This window comes from Canis lupus, chromosome 10 (assembly GCF_048164855.1).
Source record: "Canis lupus baileyi chromosome 10, mCanLup2.hap1, whole genome shotgun sequence".
NCBI classification, from domain to species: domain Eukaryota; kingdom Metazoa; phylum Chordata; class Mammalia; order Carnivora; family Canidae; genus Canis; species Canis lupus.
This window is the reverse complement of record NC_132847.1, coordinates 28,012,087-28,036,047: the sequence shown is the minus strand read 5'-3', so window position 1 is coordinate 28,036,047 and position 23,961 is coordinate 28,012,087. Positions and strand designations below refer to the sequence as shown.

The 23,961-nt window shown below is 40.4% G+C and overlaps 1 protein-coding gene and 1 pseudogene across 24 annotated transcripts in view; one reads left to right on the top strand and one right to left on the bottom strand.

Annotated features, from left to right (window-relative positions):
- MATR3 (matrin 3) overlaps positions 1-23,961 on the bottom strand; it is a 53,622-nt gene that overhangs the window by 19,978 nt on the left and 9,683 nt on the right. For 6 of the 24 annotated variants that reach the window (XM_072841231.1, XM_072841240.1, XM_072841251.1 and 3 more), the window contains exon 1: positions 11,746-11,893. The exons of 5 other annotated variants lie outside the window; for them this stretch is intronic. Coding sequence is in view for 2 of the 19 variants with exons in the window: in XM_072841248.1 (XP_072697349.1) it covers positions 11,515-11,562 (48 nt within the window). In the remaining 17 variants the exon portion in view is untranslated. Of the gene's footprint in view, positions 1-3,435; positions 3,517-11,514; positions 11,894-23,961 lie in introns of those variants that run through there. 13 more of the 24 variants (XM_072841234.1, XM_072841242.1, XM_072841248.1 and 10 more) reach the window with 11 other exon arrangements.
- Positions 21,561-23,228, top strand: LOC140641424 (dnaJ homolog subfamily C member 7 pseudogene; annotated as a pseudogene).

The following is a 23,961-nucleotide window of genomic DNA, read 5'->3' as shown; positions in this document are numbered from 1 at the left end:
GCAGGCAAGACTTAGTTAGATTTTACAAAAAGATGTAACAAAGTTAAAAAGACACGAAATGCTATCAGAGGTGGTTGGAATTACAGAAGATGTTTTTGCACACCAAGAGAGATGAAATTGAGAAAAGATACTAAAGAAACTAGTTCTAGATGAGATCTACTATATAAACTATTTACACCAGACCACTTAAAGAATAATTAAGACAAGAGTAAGTGAACATTTTCAGATGACAGTTTCCTTGGTGTATCTTACAAAAAATGCCATACAGAATGGCATTTGAAATACTGTGCAAACATTATTAGGACCCTCTAAATTTTCATTTATTTATTTTAAAAGATAAAAATCTTTATAGAGGGCTTTTCAAAACCAGCATTTTGAAGTAGCAATATTACTATTAATGGCAGTTTTGCCCTTCATGTTACAAAGCTGTTTCGTACAGAAAAACCAGTTTTCTTTTTTTTTTAAGGACTATTCCTTTCCCTCAGGAAAATTATACAATAGTATCGTGACTATGTAAAAAATTTTAATTGATCATACTTTAAAGAAATGATTGCTGGATTAGAGATCTCAATTATTTTTTGTAGCACATATAAAAAGGGTGGATCTGTAAAAAGGAAAGGTTAAGAGAAGTAAAGATAAAAGATAACCTTAAGACAAAACAGAAAATGGATGTCAGAAAAACTCAGAAAAAGAGCAAGACAAACAATGTAAATCCCATGACAACTTGTAATCTCTTAAGACTAACCTTAATATTTTTGAGACTCAGAGTTTCAACTTAAATGCAGCCCCACACAAGGACATGAGAACATTATTTTTGAAAAGTGACTTAAGTCAGACTTTTGACTGAAACACAAATAACTGAAGTCTTAATTTTTTTTTCATTAAAACAAAGAAATTGAGAGAAATCAGACATGAAAGCACTGTTTAAAGAGCACTTATGAAAATAGTTCCTTTAGTATCTTTGGTCAGTGATAATAAAATGACAAGCCATTTTAAAAGGCTCATATAAGCAAGACCTACTGCCTATTAAGGTTAGCACAACACTGAGATGTTTAAGATTATACTGTTCTTCCCCGTATCATAAAATTGCCTTCCCATAGTATGCTATACTAGAGGTTAAGTAAGTTCAAAAGTAGTTCCTTTGTGATTCCTAATGTAGAATATAATGTCATAATCTAATTTATCCATTTAAAATCTTTTTTTTTTAATTTTTTTTATTTATTTATGATAGTCACAGAGAGAGAGAGAGAGAGGCGCAGAGACACAGGCAGAGGGAGAAGCAGGCTCCATGCACCGGGAGCCCGATGTGGGATTCGATCCCGGGTCTCCAGGATCGCGCCCTGGGCCAAAGGCAGGCGCCAAACCGCTGCGCCACCCAGGGATCCCTCCATTTAAAATCTTAATCCCCATCAATGCAAAAAAAAAAAAAAAAAAAAAAAAAAAAAAAAACCCTCTCACTCCCAAAAAAAAGCAACACACCCTAAAAGCAGGAAACATTAGACAATTCTAAATAATTAACCTGTAAGTTAAGCTAGTTCATGACCAGTGTAAATGCCACTAAAAATGTTAACTTCACATTCAACATCTGAATACTATATGTATGGTTAAGAAATGTTTCTTTTTTTTTTTTTAAGATTTTATTTTATTCATGAGACATACACACAGAGAGAGAGGCAGAGACACAGGAAGAAGGAGAAGCAGGCTCCATGCAGGGGCCTGACGTGGGACTCGATCCTGGGTCTCCAGGATCACACATTGGGCTGTGGGTGGCTCTAAACCGGTAAGCCACCAGGGTTCCCCCAAAAGGTTTCATTTATAGTTAACATTCAATTCTCCCCATTCCATCAATAGTTTTGTTGGATTAACTTTCTTCAATTAAAAGTGGAATACTAAAATATTACAGTAAACGATTATAGCTTAACACACCTGCAAAGTTCATGGTGAAGAGAAAGAAGCAAATGGTTGTTCCACATCTACATTTCTTATGTAAAAGAACAATTTCTTAAAACTATGTTCTCAAATATGTGAAATAAACGTGCCCTAAAAAAATCATATATTTAATTCATGTATAATCATAAAAGCTAGTAAAGATACTTATAAAAAATCTTTATACTGACATTATTTTAACCCTTTAATCTTACAAAAACTCAAAGAGCAACAGCTAGAACACTGTAGCTTATTTTTCCCCTTCTGAATTAAAAACACACAAGTGTGTTAAGAAATTTTCAGGATTTCCCAAAAGTTCTAGGAAAGCCAAACACTCTTGTGATACGTTAAATTATTCATGTGAAAATATGCCAAATATGTTTAAGGTATCAACCAACAATACAAATACAGCAAAAAAATTCTAATCTCGTCACTAATAGACGGCAGGGAAAGTTTAATTTCAAAGAAGCATCATTTCTGAAGGTAGCTGCTTGACTTTTCTCATCAATCGCACAAAAGCATAGATTCTTGTGGTCAGAATTTTTAAACCAAGCTCCTAACTCATTTCCCGTTATACTATAGAGTTAATTATTCCTTATATTTTAAAGCTTCTCACTAATTTTATAATGATCTTAAAATTCACCAATATAGTTTCTATCTTACAGTCAGTAAATTTTCATTTTAATGTTAGTTCACATCTCTATCTTTCCTTAGAGATTTTCTAACTTGTATCTCGTTTTAAGGGTTTGGTTTTTAGGGATGCCTGGGTGGCTCAGCGGTTGAGCATCTGCCTTTGGCTCAGGTCATGGTCCTGTGGTCTTGGGATCGAGTCCCACATCACACTCTCCGTGGGGACCCTGCTTCTCCCTCTGCCTGTGTCTCTGCCTCTCTCTCTCTGTCTCTCATGAAAAAATAAAAAATAAAATAAAATAAAATATAAAAAGGTTTGGTCTTTAAAAATGGATCTTAGTATCTTGAGGAATTATTCAATCTTTTATATAGAGCTTAAACCACTTTAGGGGCAGCCCCGGTAGCACAGTGGTTTAGCGCTGCCTGCAGCCCGGGGCCTGATCCTGGAGACCGGGATCCAGTCCCACTTCGGGCTCCCTGCATGGAGCCTGCTTCTGTCTCTGCCTCTCTCTCTCTGAATAAATAAATAAATAAATAAATAAATAAATAAATAATCTAAAAAACAAAAAACACCACTTTAAAACCTTATACTTTAATCTGCGGTTCTTCGGTGCTATAATCTCATTTTAGTATCGTACACCTTTGAGTGAATTAAAAGGTTTTTTTTCACCCCAGAATAAAATGAACTACTAATAGTAAGCCTCTTAGGAAATATAGTTCCAGCTCAATTCATTTAAGTTTTGTGGAAGGCCATATGTGCCTCATTACACAATAGGAGAAACAAAAACACTGTAAAATGTAGCACTGAGAAGGCTAAATAAAATTCCAGTATTTTTTAAAAGTCCTTTACAATTATCATTTTTAATCCATTTTACAGACCTGGATTCAACTTCTAGCCCACTTCTTGGTCCTTAGGCATCTAATGATAAAAGAGTGTTTGTTGCAAAGTGCCTTCAGCTGCTAAAACAGAAAACATGTTAATCAGAAGGGACTTCTATTGAGGCTTGCAGTATTTTTCTTTTTCCTACACTTAAAACATTTTTCTTAGCGATTTTTCAATTAGACATTAAGTATTTTTAGATTAAAGCAATACAGGATAGAAAGTTACTCCATTTACCTGACATTTGTGACTCAATTTGATTTTGATCCTAGCTTGGCTTACTTTTTTCTCTACTTATATTTAGTGGTTTTCCTCAAGGTGCCATTCTGCACCCTTAAGACTTTTCCTTCCACTTTATGTTCAACTCCTGATTTCCATAAACATTTGTACAACTCTTTAATTTGGTGTATATGGAGATTTTTACCAAATACCTTCATGTGAATGCTACTTCTACTACAAAATTGCTTGACTTTGCGCTAATCAACATTTGTTTTTTCATTTGTAAAATGGGAATGAAAATAATACCTATTTCATAAGGCTATAAACATTTAATAAATTAGTTCACACAAAACACTTAGAATGGTTTCTGGTACATGGTCAATATCATAGTAATCATCTACTATGACTTCTCTGTAGATGATCCAAACAACCAAGGAGAAAAACTTTAGATGCAAAAGGAATGAGCCAGGGATGCCTGGGTGGCTCGGCAGTTGAGCTTTCGGCTCAGGGCGTGATCCCAGGATGGAGTCCCACATCGGGCTCCCTGCATGGAGCCTGCTTCTCCCTCTGCCTGTCTCTGCCTCTCCCTCTCTTGCTCTGTCTCAAATAAATAAAATCTTTAAAAAAAAGGAAAAAAAAAGGAATGGCCCAGAAATATACCAATAAAAGAGCTTATAAACCTTCCCCTTGCACTGTATTCCCTATTTCCTATGTCAACTTTAGCATCTCATTCATTTATATTCAAAGTCAGAATTCATATTTGAATTTTGCTACTAAACTGCAAGTAAGCTTTAAAAAACACTGGTAGTGGGCAGCCCCGGTGGCTCAGCGGTTTAGCGTCACCTTCAGCATGATCCTGGAGACCTGGATCAAGTCCCACATCAGGCTCCCTGCATGGAGCCTGCTTTTCCCTCTGCCTGTGTCTCTGCCTCTCTCTGTGTCTCTCATGAATAAATAAAATCTTAAAAAAATTTTAAGAAATAAAACACTGGTAGTGAGGCACCTGGGTAGCTCAGTGGTTAAGCATCTGCCTTCGGCTCTGGTCATAATCCCTGGTCCTGTGATCAAGTCCTGCATCACAGTCCCCACAGGGAGCCTGTTTCTCCCTCTATGTCTCTGCCTCTTCTCTCTCTTGTGAATAAATAAATAAAATCTTTAAATGAATGAATGAGGGCAGCCCTGGTGGCTCAGCGGTTTGGCGCTGCCTGCAGCCTGGGGTGTGATCCTGGGGACCCGGGATCGAGTCCCATATCAGGCTCCCTGCTTGGAGCCTGCTTCTCCCTCTGCCTGTGTCTCTGCCTCTCTCTCTCTCTGTGTCTATGAATAAATAAATAAAAATCTTAAAAAAAAAATAAATGAATGAATGAATGACACTGGTATTAACCTAGATCATGCTAAAGAAAAAGCAGCATAGGCTTAGGGGAATTGGACAGATTAAATCTCTTCCTTTATTCTCTATTACCAATCTACCTTTAAATTATCTTCTCATCCGGGACACCTGGGTGGCTCAGCACTTGAGTGTCTGCCTTTGGCTCAGAGCCTGATCCTGGAGCCCAGGATAAAGTCCTGCATTGGGCTCCTTGCAGGGAGCCTGCTTCTCCCTCTGCCCTCTCTCTCTGCCTCTCAAGAATAAGTAAATAAAATCTTTAAAAACAAACAAGAAAACAAAGGCCTTATCTCTCTGCCATAACCTTACTGGAGATCACTAGTCCTCTTGTCTTTCATTGATCCCTCTTTGCATCAATGTTTACAGATTTCAATAAAAACCCCCTAAAACTATTTTATATACTCCCCTGCTAAAACAAAACAAAAAGCAAACAAAACACCCCACACTGCCCCCTACTACTTACCACATCAAATATACACCATGATTTTCAGTACCTTTCAGGTATTAGTTGCATTCTACTTCTCTCAATCTATTTTTTTCCACCATAAGCCAACACCTTACGCCAAAAATTTTATAAACAGTTACAGGGACTGCTCACTACTTGTGTAAATGTATTTGCTGGACTTTCCTTCTCTTCACTTAATACTAGTAATTCTCTTAAAACTCAGCACTGCCCCCCTTTATATCATGCATTGTACAAACCAGGGTATAAAAATACTCAAGTTTAGAAAAGGAATGTTAACAACATCTTAGATATCTTCTACCTATCAATTTCCAGTGCATTGCTCTTCCCTTTCTGCAATCCCTTGGTTTTTAAGTTTTATTTAATATATACATTTTTTTTAAAAGTGTTAACTTTGCATTTCTGCATTTCATACAAACTGACTTAATACATATGTACTTTTCTTACCTACTTCTAAAAAACTCATTTATACATGAAATAAACCTACATTTCACAGCAATATACACACCACATGGCACATATGCTCACTTATTCCGTAGATGATGAACATTTAGGCTGTTTCCAGTTTCCTGCCATTACCAAGAATGTTGGTATAAATATTTATTGGTGTCTCCTGAAGCTTCAAGTTTTAAACTCCCTCCCTCTGTGGTACTCTTCCAGAATACTACAGCCCACACAAGGATACTCAGTTAAGCATTAAAAGCCCACTGTCACATTTTCTTACATTAAGAATTTTTAAGTACAAATGTTTGTACTTCTTTGATACTATTTTTCCTTTTCCAATAGAGGCTGAAACACTTTAAATTTTTACATATGGATTAGGTTCTTCTATAAATTACCATACCAGAGGAAGATATTTAGTATCCTAGTAATTACCACAAAGGAGAAAAAAAAAAAACAAAAAAACATACAAATCACCTTGAAAGATCCGAAGGCTATTTATCCTCATTAGCAACCAGTAATACTACAAATCAAAGATCCAATTTAGACCTAGTATCAACTGATTATTTTCCATACTCATTGCATTTATTGCTGCCCAGGATGTCATCCACCATAGGTATCACCCTTTGCTTTTATCCAGCAGCAATAGCTGGGATGAATTACCCCACCCTCCCTCTTCATTCATCTTTTTTTGTTTTCCTACTAAATTGGTTTGTATTTTAAGATAAGCATCAACAACCACAAGCTACTGGGACTGAGAGTCCAAGAGAAATGTCAGAGATCTGCCATTTAAAAAACTTTCCAGAAAAAAGCGGGTTCTTTATATCAATTAGCCTTTGAACTTTGGAAAAACTTACAGCTAAAACAAAATTTTTAACTAAATTTTTAAAAATTTGGGACGTCTGGGTGGCTCAGCGACTGAGTGTCTGCCCAGGGCATGATCCTGGGATCAGGGATAGAGTCCCACATCCGGCTCCTTGCAGGAAGCCTGCTTCTCCCTCTGCTTGTGTCTCTGCCTCTCTCCCTCCATGTCTCTCATGAATAAGTTTTTTTTTTTTAATCTTTAAATAAAAAAATAAATTAAAAAAATTTAAACCTAAGATTTCATTGCTTTTTCCTGTAAATTGTTTAATTTCAAAGTTTTGAGCCTTATATACGCAGAGAACATTAAAGTTTGATAAACAGTTGGAAATCATATGGAAGCTGCATCATATCAAAGGCACTCCATCTACTCAGACCTGTCACAGTAATTTTGTCAGGCAAGATAACACAGCACTTTATCATGTAACTCCTATTGTATTACAAGTTTATATTTAAGCTTAAGATAAACAGGCAGCAATAAATAAAAAGCTAAAGTAGCAAATTTTAAAAACCATTTACAAGTATCTTTTGAAGGCTACACACATACAATTCTCTCAAACCACTGGCTTTTCTCTCTGCTCTAGTTTCATCTGATAAAATTTTCTACATGTGAACTTTCTTTTCTCTAAATCAAGATTTTCAGAGCTCTCAATCTTAATGATCCAACAAGAAGGCCCGATACATAGCCAAGAATTATAAATTACAGAGCTTTATTTCCTTGGATAGTGTTACCCCATATACATGGAATAACCACTATATAAAAAAATATTGTGAAACTACACTGTCTACAACCCTTCCATCCCACCCTCAAAGAATACAGTATTGTTCACCCCAAAATCAAGTCCACTCAGAACCTGTTGGCACAAATGTGGGACAGCTTTAGTGAAACTCTAAATGAAAGAAGACTATATTTAAAAAACAAGTAGGGCAGCCCCAGTGGCACAGCGGTTTGGCGCCGCCTGCAGCCTGGGGTGTGATCCTGGAGACCCTGCAGGGAGCCTGCTTCTCCCTCTCCCTCTCCCTCTGCCTGTGTCTCTGCCTCTCTGTGTCTATGAATAAATAAATGGAATCTTAAAAAAAAAAAAAAAAAAGCCAACAGAATTAAAAATAAATAATTAAATTAAAGTAAATAAAAATTAAAAATTATAAAAAATAAAAAAAATTAAAAATAAATAAATAAAACAAAGTATGTATTTTTCTTTTTTTTTTTTAAGAAGTACCTTTAACTAGGGTATCCCTGGGTGGCTCAGCGGTTTAACGTCTGCCTACAGCCCAGGGCAGGATCCTAGAGTCCGGGGATCAAGTCCCACATCGGGCTCCATGCATGGAGCCTGCTTCTCCCTCTGCCTATCTCTCTCTCTCATTGTATCTCTCATGAATAAATAAATAAGATCTCTTTAAAAAAATAAATAAAAGTACCTTTAACTAAAAGATGTGCTTCGAAGAACAATTTAACAAACTATTATTCCCCATTCCTTGATTTGATCATTCTCAAAATAGTTTATAATGACTTCATTTCACACTGTAACCTCATCACCATCAGTCCCCATACTGGTTAATTAAATATTCTTACATAAGGATGCCTTCGGATTCCTCCATTGTCTACAGGTAATAACCAAAGTATCTTATATAATAAACAATACTTTTTGTCACTTTTAAATACTCTGCATTTCAGACTTCAACAAATTGGTTCACTTTTATCTCAATTCCCCTTAAAAATAATTGAGGTCGGGATTCCTGGGTGGCGCAGCGGTTTGGCGCCTGCCTTTGGCCCAGGGCGCGATCCTGGAGACCCGGGATCGAATCCCACGTCGGGCTTCCGGTGCATGGAGCCTGCTTCTCCCTCTGCCTGTGTCTCTGCCTCTCTCTCTCTCTCTCACTGTGTGCCTATCATAAATAAATAAAAAATTAAAAAAAAAAATAATTGAGGTCCTAAACAAACAAAACATGAGATACTGGTCTTTTAAGCAGTATAGCATGTAGGGCAGCCCCGGTGGCGCAGCGGTTTAGCGCCGCCTGCAGCCCGGGGTGTGATCCTGGAGACCTAGGATCGAGTCCCACGTCGGGCTCCCTGCATGGAGCCGGTTTCTCTCTCTGCCTGTGTCTCTGCCTCTCTTTCGCTTTCTCTGAATAAATAAATAAATCTTAAAAAAAAAAAAAAAAGGCAGTATAGCATGTATAAACATGTTTCACCGCTCCCCCCCCCCCACATAAATAACTAATTTGTTGTGGAAATCTCAGAAAAACACAAGGAAAAAAATATAAATCAACCATAATGCCAACACCAAATCCAGAGCTAACGTGTTTTGGCACATCTCTATTTTTATGCTTATTCACAAGTTCCTTTAAAAAAACAAACAAAAAAAGGCATCAAATTTGGGATCAGCAGTTTTATTATGTTCTTTTCAAGTAATATATTCTATTATTTTCTCATCATTACCCTCCTCTTAAAAAAATGGTTTTAAAAAACTATATAGGGACGCCTGGGTGGCTCAGCGGTTGAGCACCTGCCTTCAGCTGAAGGCGTGATCCTGGAGTCCTGGAATGAGTCCCTTATCAAGCTCCCTGCATGGAGCCTGCTTCTCTCTCAGCCTGTGTCTCTGCCCCCCTCTCTCTCTGTCTCTCATGAATGAATAAATAAAATCTTAAAAAAAAAAAAAAAAGCTATATAGAGTTACATCCAATAACCACACTGTAAAATTAGCACATCTCTAAGTATTAAATCTTTTATATTTGTAGTAAACTTGGTAACTTATATCAACATTATGTACACAAATCTTTTGTATACTCTTCCTCTAGGATAAATTCCTTTAAGTATAGTCCTTCCATTTTTAAGGCTATGTATTGTAACAGGAGTCTGAATCAAGTACCCAAAAAAATTTCAAGTGTTCTAGAACACACCCGCAGCACTGCCTCTGTTTATATTGCCATCACCTTCTTGAGTTTAATCTTTTCTATAAAATTAGGAATCTAAATTACATTTCTGAAGTCACCTAAGACAATTTTCTTGCTTTCCTCATGTTACCCTTTGTTTACATATCATTAACTCACTTGTACTATTATTTAGCGATTGCATATCCTAAAAGCACTAACGAATTTTGTATGTTTAAAGACTTCTTTAACGTAAGGATCAGATCAAAAGTGGCTAAATCCTCTCAAATTACTTCAAAATGCTTTGTAAAGGCAACTTCACTTACACACAGCTGAGAAGGGAGTTGAGTGAAACGCCAAAGTGAAAACGTCCTCTCGGAGTAAAATACACGTTAATGATTTAGCCATATAAATATAAATGTTAACTGCAAGGCAAGAATTTTAAATTTAAAGCACTTCACCACAAACATATTCCAGCTAAAGATCTCTTCTCCCAATCTTACATAACAAACCAGAACAATTCTCATTTAGTACTTTGTGTTCAATTTTGAGTTTGAAAAACATTAAGTGCAAAAGGCAAACAGCGTATTTGCAACAAAAATCTTTCTCCACCTTCCATTTCTAAAACATTACTGTTGAAAAATTATGACGACAGACTGCGCAGATGACTGAGCTATTGACTTTTCAAAAACAAATTTTATTTTCAACCTTTATGAAAACAGCCTAAAATAGAATTTTTGCCCGCGGAGTACAACTGTTTAAATTTATCCACTACTTAAAAATCTTAAACCAAAGTCTATTCCACAGAACGCAGCATCAAGACAAAAATCTCATGACTAAGACCTGGGAAATCAACGACTCTCACATATTCCAGTGCGCTTGAAAAACTAGAAATTTCGGAATCGCCATAAGCGTTCTAGAAATATCTGTCTGGAAAACGGTAACTGATCCAATAGGAATATTCCACAGTATAGGACACACAGGAAGAAAAACATCTAGGAGAATTCTTCCACGGCAAACGGGAAAAGTCCCTGTAAAACCCCGAACACGGCACAAGGCTAGCAATGAAAAGAACAACGATGTGCCGAATACACCACGGTACTCCAAACCCTTTGTCTGGAAACCGGAAGGTCCCACAACACACGATCTTCTTTAGGGGAACGCAGACTGATAATACCTTAATAAAAAGAAAAGGAACAGGAGGGGATTCTTTAAACAAGTCTCTTGGCTCGCAGCCTACAGCAGAAGGCTTTCTCCACGACGCAATACGAAAAACAAGCGTTAACGTTTCATTTTTCGGCCATTTTTACGCGATGGGGGTGGGGAGGAATTGTTTCTGAGGTCCGGCTAAAATCCCGCGCGCATGTGTGTGGGCGGGGGACAGGGAGTCTTAGGGGGCGCTATGAAGCTATGGGCCAAAAGCAGAGCGAAGGCCGTGACACCAAGAGAAGAAAGAAACGCTACTCAAATGGCAGCTTTTGAATCTGCGAAATCCTCCATTTTGCGGCACATTTTAAAGGGGCAAAGAGAAAAAAAAAAAACAACAACAAACACACACCTATCTGGGGCTGGCGCTATCCCAAGACTTCGCTGCTTTAACTATTCTCCCCAAACGGCAGGCCCCCTATGGACAGTCAGTCCCTCAGGCCTCGAGCGCGCTCCTCCCTTCGCCTCAGAGCACCAGCCCGCGTGTAACGGGCTCTTGGTCCCGCCCCCGCCCACAGCAAGCCCAGGACGCGGTAAGCTCGGCCGATCGGCTGCCCTCGGCGCCCCCTGACTCTTCCTCCGCACCCCGGGCCCTTGGCTGGCCGCAGGTCTCCCTCCGGGACCGCTCACCTCCGCCGCCCGAGGAGGCTGGTTGCGCCGCCACTGCGCTCCTAACATGGCGGCCGCCGATCAGGCGGCTCACATACGCAGCGAGGAGGGAGGCAGAGCGGGCGAGCGGGAGCGAGCAAGAAAGGCGCGCCGCCGGCTCCCCGCGGCCCCTGTCGCCGTCGCTGCCTCCTCCCGGCGGACGCCGAGAGCCCCCGGCCACCCCACCCCGATTCTTACCCGCTTCACGCCTACCTTAAGGAAAGGGAGAGGGAAAAGGAGAGGTACCTCTCTCCCAGCGAGCGGGACGCGGAGGCTCCCACAATCCCCCGCAGCAACGGCGCTGGTAAGAGGTGGCAGCGGCGGCTGCAGCCCAAGAACAAACCTGCTCTCGCGAGAGTCCACCCCCCCCCGCCCCCCGCTCGCAGGTCCTGTCTCGGCGCGCGCCGGCCCCTCCCCCCTACTCTGGGCGCGCACACCACCCGCGCCCTGCACCGCGGTCGTTGTTCTCTAATCCTGCAGCCCGCCTGTGGCGGGAAATGGATAGAGAGCCGCAATTTACGGGTTCGAGTCCCAGTCCTCAAAGCTTTTTCCCAGCCCTTAAACTTCATGGTGCGAAATTTAAATAAGGGTATGTGTTAGAAGCGAGTCGCAGGTCACTAGCTTAGACCCGATTTCTATTCTGATTATTCTCTCAGTATTTGCCGAGGAATAGTAGCGAGCGCCAGACGGGGAAAGATAGCAGGATTTTCACATGTGCAATTCGGGAACCTCCATCAGTCCACCCAAAACACCGCCGCCACTTTGAATTTGATTGAATGTAGGACACTCGAGTCTGATGGAGGTTCCCGAATTGCACATGTGAAAATCCTGAGGTAGACTTTGAGAAACTACAGTAAGGCTGGCGGAAAGGGCCATTTCCCTGGGTTTTCAAATTTAAAAAGCAGAGGGGGGCAGCCCCGGTGGGGCAGCGGTTTAGCGCCGCCTGCAGCCCAGGGTGTGATCCTGAAGACCTGGGATCGAATCCCACGTCGGGCTCCCTGTGTGGAGCCTGTTTCTCCCTCTGCCTCTCTTTCTCTGTCTCTCATGAATAAATAAATAAAATCTCTAAAATAAATAAATAAATAAAAATAGGGATCCCTGGGTGGCGCAGCGGTTTGGCGCCTGCCTTTGGCCCTGGAGACCCGGGATCGAATCCCACGTCGGGCTCCCGGTGCATGGAGCCTGCTTCTCCCTCTGCCTGTGTCTCTGCCTCTGTGTGTGTGTGTGTGTGCGTGTGTGACTATCATAAATAAATTAAAAAAAATAAAAAATAAAAGCAGAGGGCCCCGCAGTCACCTGGAACCTGAGTTAAATTAGTGAATACAAATACTAATAGCACTCAAATTTTTAAGATCTTGACTGTGCTGAATCAGATTTGCATCTTTGAAAAATCATTCGGAGTCCTCTGAGAAGATAGTGGAGACCAGGAGAAAACTGGAGTTCCTCTAGGACTAGATATGGAAGATGAGGAAGGTAAGTGTTCTGGATGAATGACAGCTCAATGGTTAGCAGTGCTGTTAACTGGCACTTGCAGAGTACCAGGAGGAGAGACCATAAGGTAAGATGTTTGGCTTTTATTTTATTTATTTGGCATCAATTTTAAAGGAGTGGATTTATGGGTCCTGAGCACAGGGGGAAAAGATGTGGGTTAGTGGCACATCTGAGTTAAGGACATAAGTGAAGCAATGGGATTTGAAAGAAGCTGGAGACAATACAGTGAAAATAGAGGACTTAGGACCTTGAGAAGCTTATCAGGCAGAGTTGAATGGCAAAGGAGACCAAATTCAAATTAAGCACAAGGAGGGTGGGAACAAAAAGTTTTGGGAAGAGCAGGGAGGCACAGAAATTGTACCACCTTGACAGCTAAAATAGAGGTCGAGTCCTCTAAGCGAAGGGGAGTGAAATTTGAGAGCTATTAGTATTTGTATTCACTAATTTACTTGAGGTTCCAGGTGACTGCGGGGCCCTCTGCTTTTAAATTTGAAAACCCAGGGAGATGGCCCTTTCCACCAGCCTTACTGTAGTTTCTCAAAGTCTACCTCAGGATTTTTGAACTGGGCTTTCAATCTTCGCTTTCTACTTGGTGAGCCTTTGATTCCAAGTAATCTTGGCTAAGACTTCCCTTTATGTTGTTTCCAGCTCTTCGATGAAACAAGAACAGGGAAAATTAGGACTAAAAACATCTACAGAAGATTTAGCTAGTGTGGACATCATCCTTAATGTTACGGACTTGTTTCCAGTAAAGTGGGAGAGGAAGTCAGACTGGAGGTGCAAAGTATTGAAATGGAAGCTGGAAACTACCCACTGCAGGAAAGGTTTGGCTATGAAGAGACTAGAGAAAGCAAGGTTGAGTTTTTCACTTTACTATGCCAGTTTTATGTGTGTGTGTTTAAAAGATTTTGACATATTAAGAGAGCACAAGCACGGGATGCAGCAAGCAGAGAGAGCAGGAGAAGCAGGCTTCCCACTGAGCAGGGAACCCGACTCAATCCCAGGACCCTGGGATCATGACCTGAGCCTAAGGCAGATGCTTGACTGACTGAGCCACCCAGGCACCCCAGTTTTGTGGCTTTTTTAGAAAAATATTTACTTTAGAGAAAGCACAAGTGGAAGAGGGGAGAATCTCAAGGGGGCATTGGAGCCTATGATCATGACCTGAGCTGAAACTAAGTCAGATGTTCAACCGACTGTGCCATCCAGGCACCACTTACTATGGGAGCACAATTAAAATGGTGGCAGGAAAGGCTTGGTTGAAAAAACAAGTTAGGGCAGCCTGGGTGGCTCAGGGGTTTAGCGCTGCCTTCAGCCCAGGGCCTGATCCTGGAGACCCTGGATAGAGTCCCACATTGGGCTCCCTGCATGGAGCCTGCTCCTCCCTCTGCCTGTGTTTCTGCCTTTCTGTGTCTCTCATAAAAAAAAAAAAAGAGAGAGAGAAAAAAGGTTAAAGAAGGGACAATTTGTAATGGACACTGAAAGAAAAGGATCCAGAGAAAGCAGACATGTACTTCAACAGGAGGCATGGAGAGGATGGTGTGGAGTTAATAGATTTGGTTGAAGACTTGGGAATTATAGTTAGGTGCCTTCAATTTTGTGACTAAGTTTTCTGTGAGGGACAATTTTTAAATAGCCATGGTGAAGAGTGGAATTGCAATCCCGTATTTTCCATGTATGTTGTTTAACCATGAAGAACTGATGCTCCTCTGAACAAGTGATGTTTAAGTCTACTAGCTAGTTATGGAATCAAATTTTGGAAGATCCTAATTCCTCAGTGAATCTTGCATCTTCCATTGAAAATCTTACCTGCTTCCTACTTGGTGAGCCTTTGATTCCAAGTAATATTGGCTAAGACTTCCCTTTATGTTGTTTCCAGCTCTTAGATGAAACAAGAAGCTCTGTTCCTCATGAAGAAACAGGAATGCATCTTAGAACTAAGATAATGTACTTACCCATGTTTTTGTAGAAGGCTGTAATGCCATCTGGTGATCATACAAAGAAGAAAGTCGAACTATCAGAGTATTTACTGAGGATCTGCTTAGTGGCTCATCAGCAAAAAGACACATTGGAAACCAAACTTGATACAAGATTTCAGTCATCAAATGCCTATTTCACGAAGGACACAGTACAAAGGGTGGGGATTCAATGACCAGTTACCTGGTCTTGAGGATCATGTATAGTCTGATGGTGAATGAACAAGAAATCTGGTTTCTGAGTAGAGATGAATTAAGAGCTCTATACTAGTTTGGGTTACTTGGGAGTAGGCGAAGTGTGCACCACTATGATAAAGAATGAGGCTACAAAGCAAGAATTTCTGCTGAGACTCTGAAAGGTCAAGCGACAAGCTTGGTACAGCTATGTTATATAAGACTTTAAACACCAGGAGAGTCTGGATTTGAGCTGATAATGAAGACCTTTTACAGTTTTGCACAGGAGACATATTGAGGACATGTATTTTGATACCACAATCACTAAGTAGCTGATGCTTTCTAATTGTTACCATAATTTTAAGGGTAAAGTACCATTATTCCTGTTTTATGTAAGAGATTAAGAAGCTTGGAGGTGATGCAGCTAAATAGTGACAAGTCAGAATTTGAACCCAGTTCTATATAAATCCAAACCCAGAGCTTTTCAGCATTACCTGATACTGCTTTCAACAGAGCTGTAGCCTCAGAATCTCTTGACAACCCACCATCTACTTATTTTGACAGATTTAATGCCCTGAAACCAGGTCATTCTTGTACTTCAAGCTTTTTAAAAATAGACAACTGTTAACCAATGGCTCTTTTAGCAGTGGCATGGGGTAGGTGCAGACAAGAGGGAGTTTTTTTTTGTTTTTTAAGATTTTTATTTATTTATTCATGAGAAACACACAGAGGCAGAGACACAGGCAGAGGGAGAAGCAGGCTCCCTCTGGGGAGGCTTGATATGGGACTTGATCCTGAGACTCTGGGATCATGCCCTGAGCTGAAGGGAGATGCTCAACCTCAAGCCCCCCGAGGTTTCCCAAGAGGGAATTTAAGAAGGAATTTTTGAATAGGTAATAAATATAAGATTCAAAGAACACAACAGTTTTCCCCAACTTGTGTTCCCCTACATAAACCCATTTATCACTTTGTGTATATACATGTACATTCTAAACATGCCCACAAATTCTTTGCCACTCCTCATAGTCGAATCAATCTCCATTCTACCTGCATCTGGAAGGGCCCTGTAAATGGCTGACCATCAGAATGCAGAAGTGACTTTTTTAGACCTTTAAAATCTTTTCTCATCCACTTGGAACCCAGTTGCCATGTGAGAATCCCAAACACTGTGAAGAAGCCACATCAAAAGAACCAAAGCACTTCAGTCTATAGCTCCAGCCGAGTGAAGCCTCCAAATGGCTAGAGTTCCATGGGAGAACATTACCACCCAGCTGAGCCCTATCAACCTAAAGAATTTGTAATACTTGTTTGAACCACTGTTTTAAGGTGGTTTGTTATATAGTGGTATACTAAAAGATTTGCTTTTTAAATACTTTAAATCTAGAGTTGCATGCTCTACTAATAGAGCCAGCCAGGTGCCCCTTCATACAGAATTTTTAAAAAATCTAGTCACATCATTCATTACTTTTAAGTACTCATTTTATTTTGTTTTGTTTTTTTTTTTAACTTAGAATGCAAAGGTACTAACTACATGATTATATAAAGGAAAATCATGCTTTCTTATTGTACTTTTAAATTTTAATTTAGAGTCTATTTCTGAACTTCATTTTGTCTGTTCTTTTCATGGAGTGAGCTATTCAGGTGCCAGTATCAACAGTTTACTCCTAACATTTTAACATCTGGCAGGTGTAGTTATCCTTTATGATTCTAATTTTTCACAATATTAAGGTTATTCTTATTTTCTAAATGAACGTTACAACTTGTGTAGCAACAAAAATAATCCTGTTTTTTTTTTTAGATTTTATTTATTTATTAATGAGACACAAGGAGAGAGGCAGAGACACAGACACAGGCAGAGGGAGAAGCAGGCTCTATGCAGGGAGCCAGACATGGGACTAGATCCCAGGTCTACAGGATCACATCCTGGGCTGAAGGTGGCACTAAACCGCTGAGCCACCCGAGCTGCCCAATAATCCTGTTATTTTTATTGGAATTTTTATTAACTTCATTTTCTTTAGGAGATTTATTTTTATGTTGATATTCCTTGGACATGGTATGATTTGCTATTTAAGGTCTCATTTGTGTCTGTCAGTACTTTAATGTTTTCTTCATTGTACATAACTTCTGTATGTGTGATTATTCCTATCTTTATTTTCCTTCCAACTTATCTTAAAACCTATCACTTGTTACTTCAATGAACCCCTTTCAGCTGACACCCATAGACATATTTCCAAGTAAACTTACCATGTATGAGTGATTTTTACTTCTCCCCCCCTTTTTAATTTTTTGCTAATTATCTTTGATAGCAACTTTGAACAAAGCTCTTTTCTTAGTAGGATCACTTCTAGGGTTTCCTCATTAAGCATCACACAGCCTTTTGGAGTAAGACACTTTTAATAGGTTAGGAATGTTGACCCTTAGCAATTTTAGGAAATGCTGTTTTAGCATATAGGGAGAGGATTCTTTTTTTTTTTTTTTTTTTTTTTAGGGAGAGGATTCTTGATATATTGTTGAAATAATCTCAGGATGACTTTTCTTGTGTTGTACCATTATGTAAGTTTGTTTATAATATGTATCTATAAATTCTTTATGCCCCTACTTTAGCAGGTGTAGTACTAAAAAATAAAATGGGAACTCTATCCTTTAAAAAAGAATCTTAGTTGAGTGTCCGACTGTTGATTTCAGCTCAGGTCATGATCTCAGGGTCGTGAGACTGAGCCCAGTATTGGGCTTCACACTGGGCTTGGAGCCTGCTTAAGATACTTTCTCCCTCTCCTCCTGCATTCTTTTTCTAAAAGAAACAAAACAAGGGCAGCCCAGGTGGCTCAACGGTTTAGTACTGCCTTCAGCCCAGGGCGTGATCCTGGAGACCCAGCCCCACTTTGGGCTCCCTGCATGGAGCCTGCTTCCCCCTCTACCTGTGTCTCTGCCTCTCTCTGTGTGTCTCTCATGAATAAATAAAATCTTAAAAAAAAGAAAGAAAGAAACAAGACAAAAAAGTATATCTGATCAATTTTTTAATGTCTTGAAATTCTTATTCTGAACCTCACTGAACTCATAGTTTAGTAGGGCTAGCACTAAATAATTTTAATAAAATATGACACACATTATTTATCATAGGGCAAGCCTGAGTGTGGAAATGTATGACCCACTGAGGCCTTCCTTAAAAAAATCTAAGAATTTATAGATGATATGATAGGAAGAATGAAGTAGATGGGTGCTAAAGGCAAGGCTCACAGGTTTGTCTGTATATATTCTTTGTATGTTAAGAGCAAAAAGAAGCCTCCTCAAGCTTCAACAACAGTGGCCAAGATGCTGATAGCCTGAAAGAAGGTATTTGGCATTTGGAATAGTTTTAAGAAACTACAAAAAAACATAATTTCAGTAATCCCTGAAAGATGTTAATCCTTAGTCTAAATGAGTTTGATGATTGAAGAAAGCAAGCAATTATTTATTAGAATTAGTTGGAAAGACTTGGGGGCACCATACTTAAAAGTTCCAAGTCAAACTCTAGCTTTGGAGCCAGATTAACTGAACACAACAGTAGTTTCTGGGCCCACTGTGTGACCTTGGACAAATAACAGCAGTATCTCTTAGGCCTGTTGAGAAGATTAAGATATGTAGAATGAGTTTACCAATTCTGGCACATGATCAACATGCAGTGAATGTTGTCAATGTTGTAGAACGCCACATGTCCTGCAGTATACTTACAGGAATATCCTAAAATGACAAAACCATAGATTCAAAGGTTATTTATTTTTATAAAGCCCCAGAGTAAACATGCTAAAATTATCCATTTAAGTCTGCTTATAACCTAAGTTTTAATCTGGCACCTACTTGTCAGCACAATGACCGCTAGTTAAGAGGTTTTTCCAGTTATAATTTACACACAAAGCTGTTTCACAAACTTTAACTATAAAGACATAGGTTACCAAAAAAAGTAACAAAAGGCCACATGTATATTTTAGTTAACCGATGTCTTAAATTGATACAACAAATCTTCTACAAATCCATTATTTTCATTCAATACTTACTGAAGCTAAACTTAATTTAAAAAAAAATTTTTTTAAGATTTTATTTATTTATTCATAGAGACAGAGAGAGAGAGAGAGGGAGGGTGAGAGGGAGAGAGAGGCAGAGACACCGGCAGAGGGAGAAGCAGGCTCCATGCAGGGAGCCTGACGTGGGACTCGATCCTGGGTCTCCGGGATCACGCCCTGGACTGAAGGCAGCACTAAACTGCTGAGCCACCCAGGCTGCCCTTAAACTTAATTTTAAATAGCTGTGCACTAGGTAACATCTTTAGAGTCCAACAGCAAATGGAAATCAGACACCTTTGTTTTCATGATTTTGTTTCAAACTGTTAAAGAACAAAACCAGCACTGTTGATACCCTCAATTACTGAGGTAATCTTGAAAAGCCATATGGCAATGGCATTACTTTATTTTGGATACATTTTGACACAAAGATTAATATTTATCAGCTGAAGGTCTTTAGTCAGCTGTCCTTAGAAGTCAGACAGCTTGGCTGTATGGGAAATAAGTAAACATTGAGAAGCTGGTAGTAAGTAAACCTTGAGAAGGGAAGGTGGCTTCTCTGCAGAAGGGCTGCCTGAGCTAAGATCTCAAAGTAAAGTAGACAAAGTAGAGAAGGAAGATGAAACCAGAAAGGGAAATAGCATGTGCCTAATAGCAAAAGGCTTACTTAAGACTGAAAGAGGGGCACCTGGGTAGCTCAGTGGTTGAGTATCTGCCTTTGGCGCAGGTCATGATCCCAAGGTCCTGAGATCGATTCCCACATCAGGTTCCCCATAAGGAGTGTGCTCCTCCCTCTGCCTGTGTCTCTGCCTCTCTGTCTCTCATGAATAAATAAATTAAAAAAAAAAAAAAAAATCCCTGAAAGAAACCAGTGTGTCCAGAAGGGAATCTGAGGGTGTTAAAGGTGAGAGGGGTAAGAGTTAGACTGTGTAAGGCCTGACAGGCCATATTACGGCAAGCAGGGACTATGTCTTATCCACTACTCATCCCCAAGGTCTAGCAGAGTTCAGCTAATAAAGGCTGTAAACCCACAAAAAGGAGGAGTCAAATGACAATCTTCTGATAAGATGTGTAATTAGCCCACATCATTGTCTTCCTGTAACTCAGCCCTGGAGATTATACATACAAGAAGTAAAATTAGAGATCTGAGAAACTGGGGATCCCTGGGTGGCTCAGCAGTTTAGCGCCTGCCTTCAACCCAGGGTGTGATCCTGGAGACCTGAGATCGAGTCCCATGTCAGGCTCCCTGCATGGAGCCTGCTTCTCTCACTGCCTGTGTCTCTGCCTCTCTTTCTGTTTCTCATGAATTAATAAAATCTTTAAAAAAGAGAGAGATCTCAGAAATTAAATATGAAGAGTCCTTTGGAAGAATGGATCATGATTGAGTCCTAGCATATATAGAGGGGCAAGAAATTGAAGCCTAGTGTAGAAAAAGGCAGAGTGCAATGAGAGTAGGGGTAGTAGAGGCCGGGACAGAGCTTTTCTGTTCTGCCTTCCCCCCGCTACTCATCGCTTCATATACAACCTTTCACTGGCAACATGGCCAGCATATTGCAACCTTAGCTCCTGGAGTTCTCCTCTAGAATATTACAATTGAGGAGAGGGAGTTCTACTAGCTGCCACTCTGGTAAAGCCCAGATTCTAACTCGAAGGCTTTATGCCTTGAGGGCACCTCCTCCCTCCAACCCATTCTGAGGACAGAGCCTGGGCGTGGCTCCTCCCCTTCAGCAGCAGTTAAAAAGTCCCATCCTATATTGTGAGCTCATAGGGTAAAAAGAATCAGTCATCTAGAAACTAAACCATCCACTATAAAAGAAAAGGTCAACCATTATTCTAAATGAGAATATACGTCTATAGAATAAAAGACGTTGAATATTAAAAATGGAATGTCTATAAAATATAGGGGACTATAAACTAAGGATCCTGGTTATATAGTTCATTATTCTACCAGTGGACAGGGCCTAGAAGCAACACCAGTTTAGTATCGAGTCTATCTAGTGCCCAGGTCTTTGTTCCTTAATGCCATTCACCAGTAAAGAAATGAGGGCTCACTAGAAAAATGTTTGACAACTGGGACAGAAAAGATACAAGATGAGCATGGATCATCTTAATAGCGCCTTAAATTGAGAAGTGCTTAAAAACAAAAACCCCACAATGATGGGGGCATATTGAAGAGATACAGTAGGGGATGCCTGGGTGGCTCAGGGGCCGAGTGGCTGCCTTTGGCTCAGGTCATGATCCTGGGGTCCTGGGATCAAGTTCCACATTGGGCTCCCCTTGAGCCTGCTTCTCCCTCTGCCTATGTCTCTGCCTCTCTGTCTCTCATGAATAAATAAATAAAAATTTAAAAAGAGGAGAGAAACTCTCTGGTCCCGGCGGTAGGATGGCGGCTGCCGCGGAGTGCGATGTGGTAATGGCAACGACCGAGCCAGAGCTGCTCGACGACGAGGAAGCGAAGAGGGAAGCAGAGTCTTTCAAGGAACAAGGAAATGCATACTATGCCAAGAAAGATTACAGTGAAGCTTATAATTATTATACAAAAGCCATAGATATGTGTCCTAAAAATGCTAGCTACTATGGGAATCGAGCAGCCACTTTGATGATGCTCGGAAAATTCCGGGAAGCTCTTGGAGATGCACAGCAGTCAGGTCGAATGACAGTTTTGTCTGGGGACATCTACGAGAGGGCAAATGCCACCTATCTCTAGGGAATGCCATGGAAGCATGTCGTAGTTTCCAGAGAGCCCTAGAACTGGAACACAAAAATGCTCAGGCGCAACAGGAGTTCAAGAATGCTAATGCAGTCATAGAATATGAGAAAATAGCAGAAACGGATTTCGAGAAGCGAGATTTTCGGAAGGTGGTTTTCTGCATGGACCGTGCCCTAGAATTTGCCCCTGCCTGCCATCGCTTCAAAATCCTCAAAGCAGAATGTTTAGCAATGCTAGGTCATTATCCGGAAGCAGTCTGTGGCCAGTGACATTTTACGAATGGATTCTACCAATGCGGATGCTCTGTATGTATGAGGACTTTGCCTTTATTATGAAGATTGTATTGAGAAGGCGGTTCAGTTTTTTGTACAGGCTCTCAGAATGGCTCCTGACCATGAGAAGGGGCCTGCATTGCTTACAGAAATGCTAAAGCACTTAAAGAAGATGGGAATAAAGCATTTAAAGAAGGAAATTACAAGCTAGCCTATGAACTGTACACAGAAGCCCTGGGGATAGACCCTAACAATATAAAAACAAATGCTAAACTCTACTGTAATCAGGGCACGGTTAACTCCAAGCTTAGGAAACTAGATGATGCAATAGAAGACTGCACGAGTGCAGTGAAGCTCGATGCCACTTATATAAAAGCCTACTTGAGAAGAGCTCAGTGTTACATGGACACAGAACAGTATGAAGAAGCAGTGCGGGACTATGAAAAAGTATATCAGACGGAGAAAACAAAAGAACACAAACAGCTCCTAAAAAATGCACAGCTGGAACGAAGAAGATTAAGAGGAAAGATTACTACAAAATTCTGGGAGTGGACAAGAATGCCTCTGAGGATGAAATCAAGAAAGCTTACCGACAACGGGCCTTGATGCACCATCCAGATCGGCACAGTGGAGCCAGTGCCGAAGTTCAGGAGAGGAGAAATAGTTCAAGGAAGTTGGAGAAGCTTTTACCATCCTGTCTGATCCCAAGAAAAAGACTCGCTATGACAGTGGACAGGACCTAGATGAGGAAGGCATGAATATGGGCGATTTTGACGCAAACAATATCTTCAAGGCATTCTTTGGCGGTCCTGGGGGCTTCAGCTTTGAAGCATCTGGTCCAGGGAATTTCTTTTTTCAATTTGGCTAATGAAAGGAAACCATCCGGAACCCAGAAAGTGCAGACTTGCTCAATGTAAACTTGAACGTGGGCACAGCTCACTTCCTCCCTTCATCTCGTCTCCCTGTCCTTAGAGCAGTTGCGTTTTCTTAGTTGGATACCCCTGTGTCTGTGTAAGTGGGGGGAAAGAAGGGAGCCAGCGCTGAAGACTGCAGGGAGGGGAGAAGGGTGGGGGGTGGACAGGGAGGCAGCTTGTGAATTTTTGTTTTACTGTTTAATTTTATTAAAAAAGAAAAAAAATTAAGAGAATAAAAATAAAAAAATAAAAAAGGAGACATAGTAGCCAACCAATGAGCTCCTAAAGGTCAAAGCTGGAACACTGAATAAAGTATTATTGGACTGTTATCCCCAAAATATAACAAATATCCATGGATTCATAATGGTATAAATACATTGAATGAGAAGAGATCAATTTATTTCTTAAGGGCAGCCCCGGTAGCTCAGTGGTTTAGCGCTGCCTTCAGCCCAGGGCATGATCCTGGAAACCTGGGATTGAGTCTCAGGTCAGGCTCCCTGCATGGAGCCTGCTTCTTCCTCTCCCTCTGCCTGTGTCTGTGCCACCCTCTCTCTGTGTGTCTCTCATAAGTATGTAACATTTAAAAAAAAATTATTTCTTAAGAATACCAAGTAACTTATGTAGATATTCCATCCTCAAAGAAAGCACAATTCTCATCTTTTTAAGTATGTGTTGCACATAGTGACTTCATTCCAAAGCACACAGAATTGGGCCAGGGGGAGTAACTTTACAGTGGAGAAATTTGGCAAGACAAACCTCAGCCAGGTGATCAAGGTTAACAGCAACACTAAGTCAGGCTGATAGGATGAGAATGGTCTATGGTCTTCCTCTCAAAATCACTTAAACTCAGCTTAA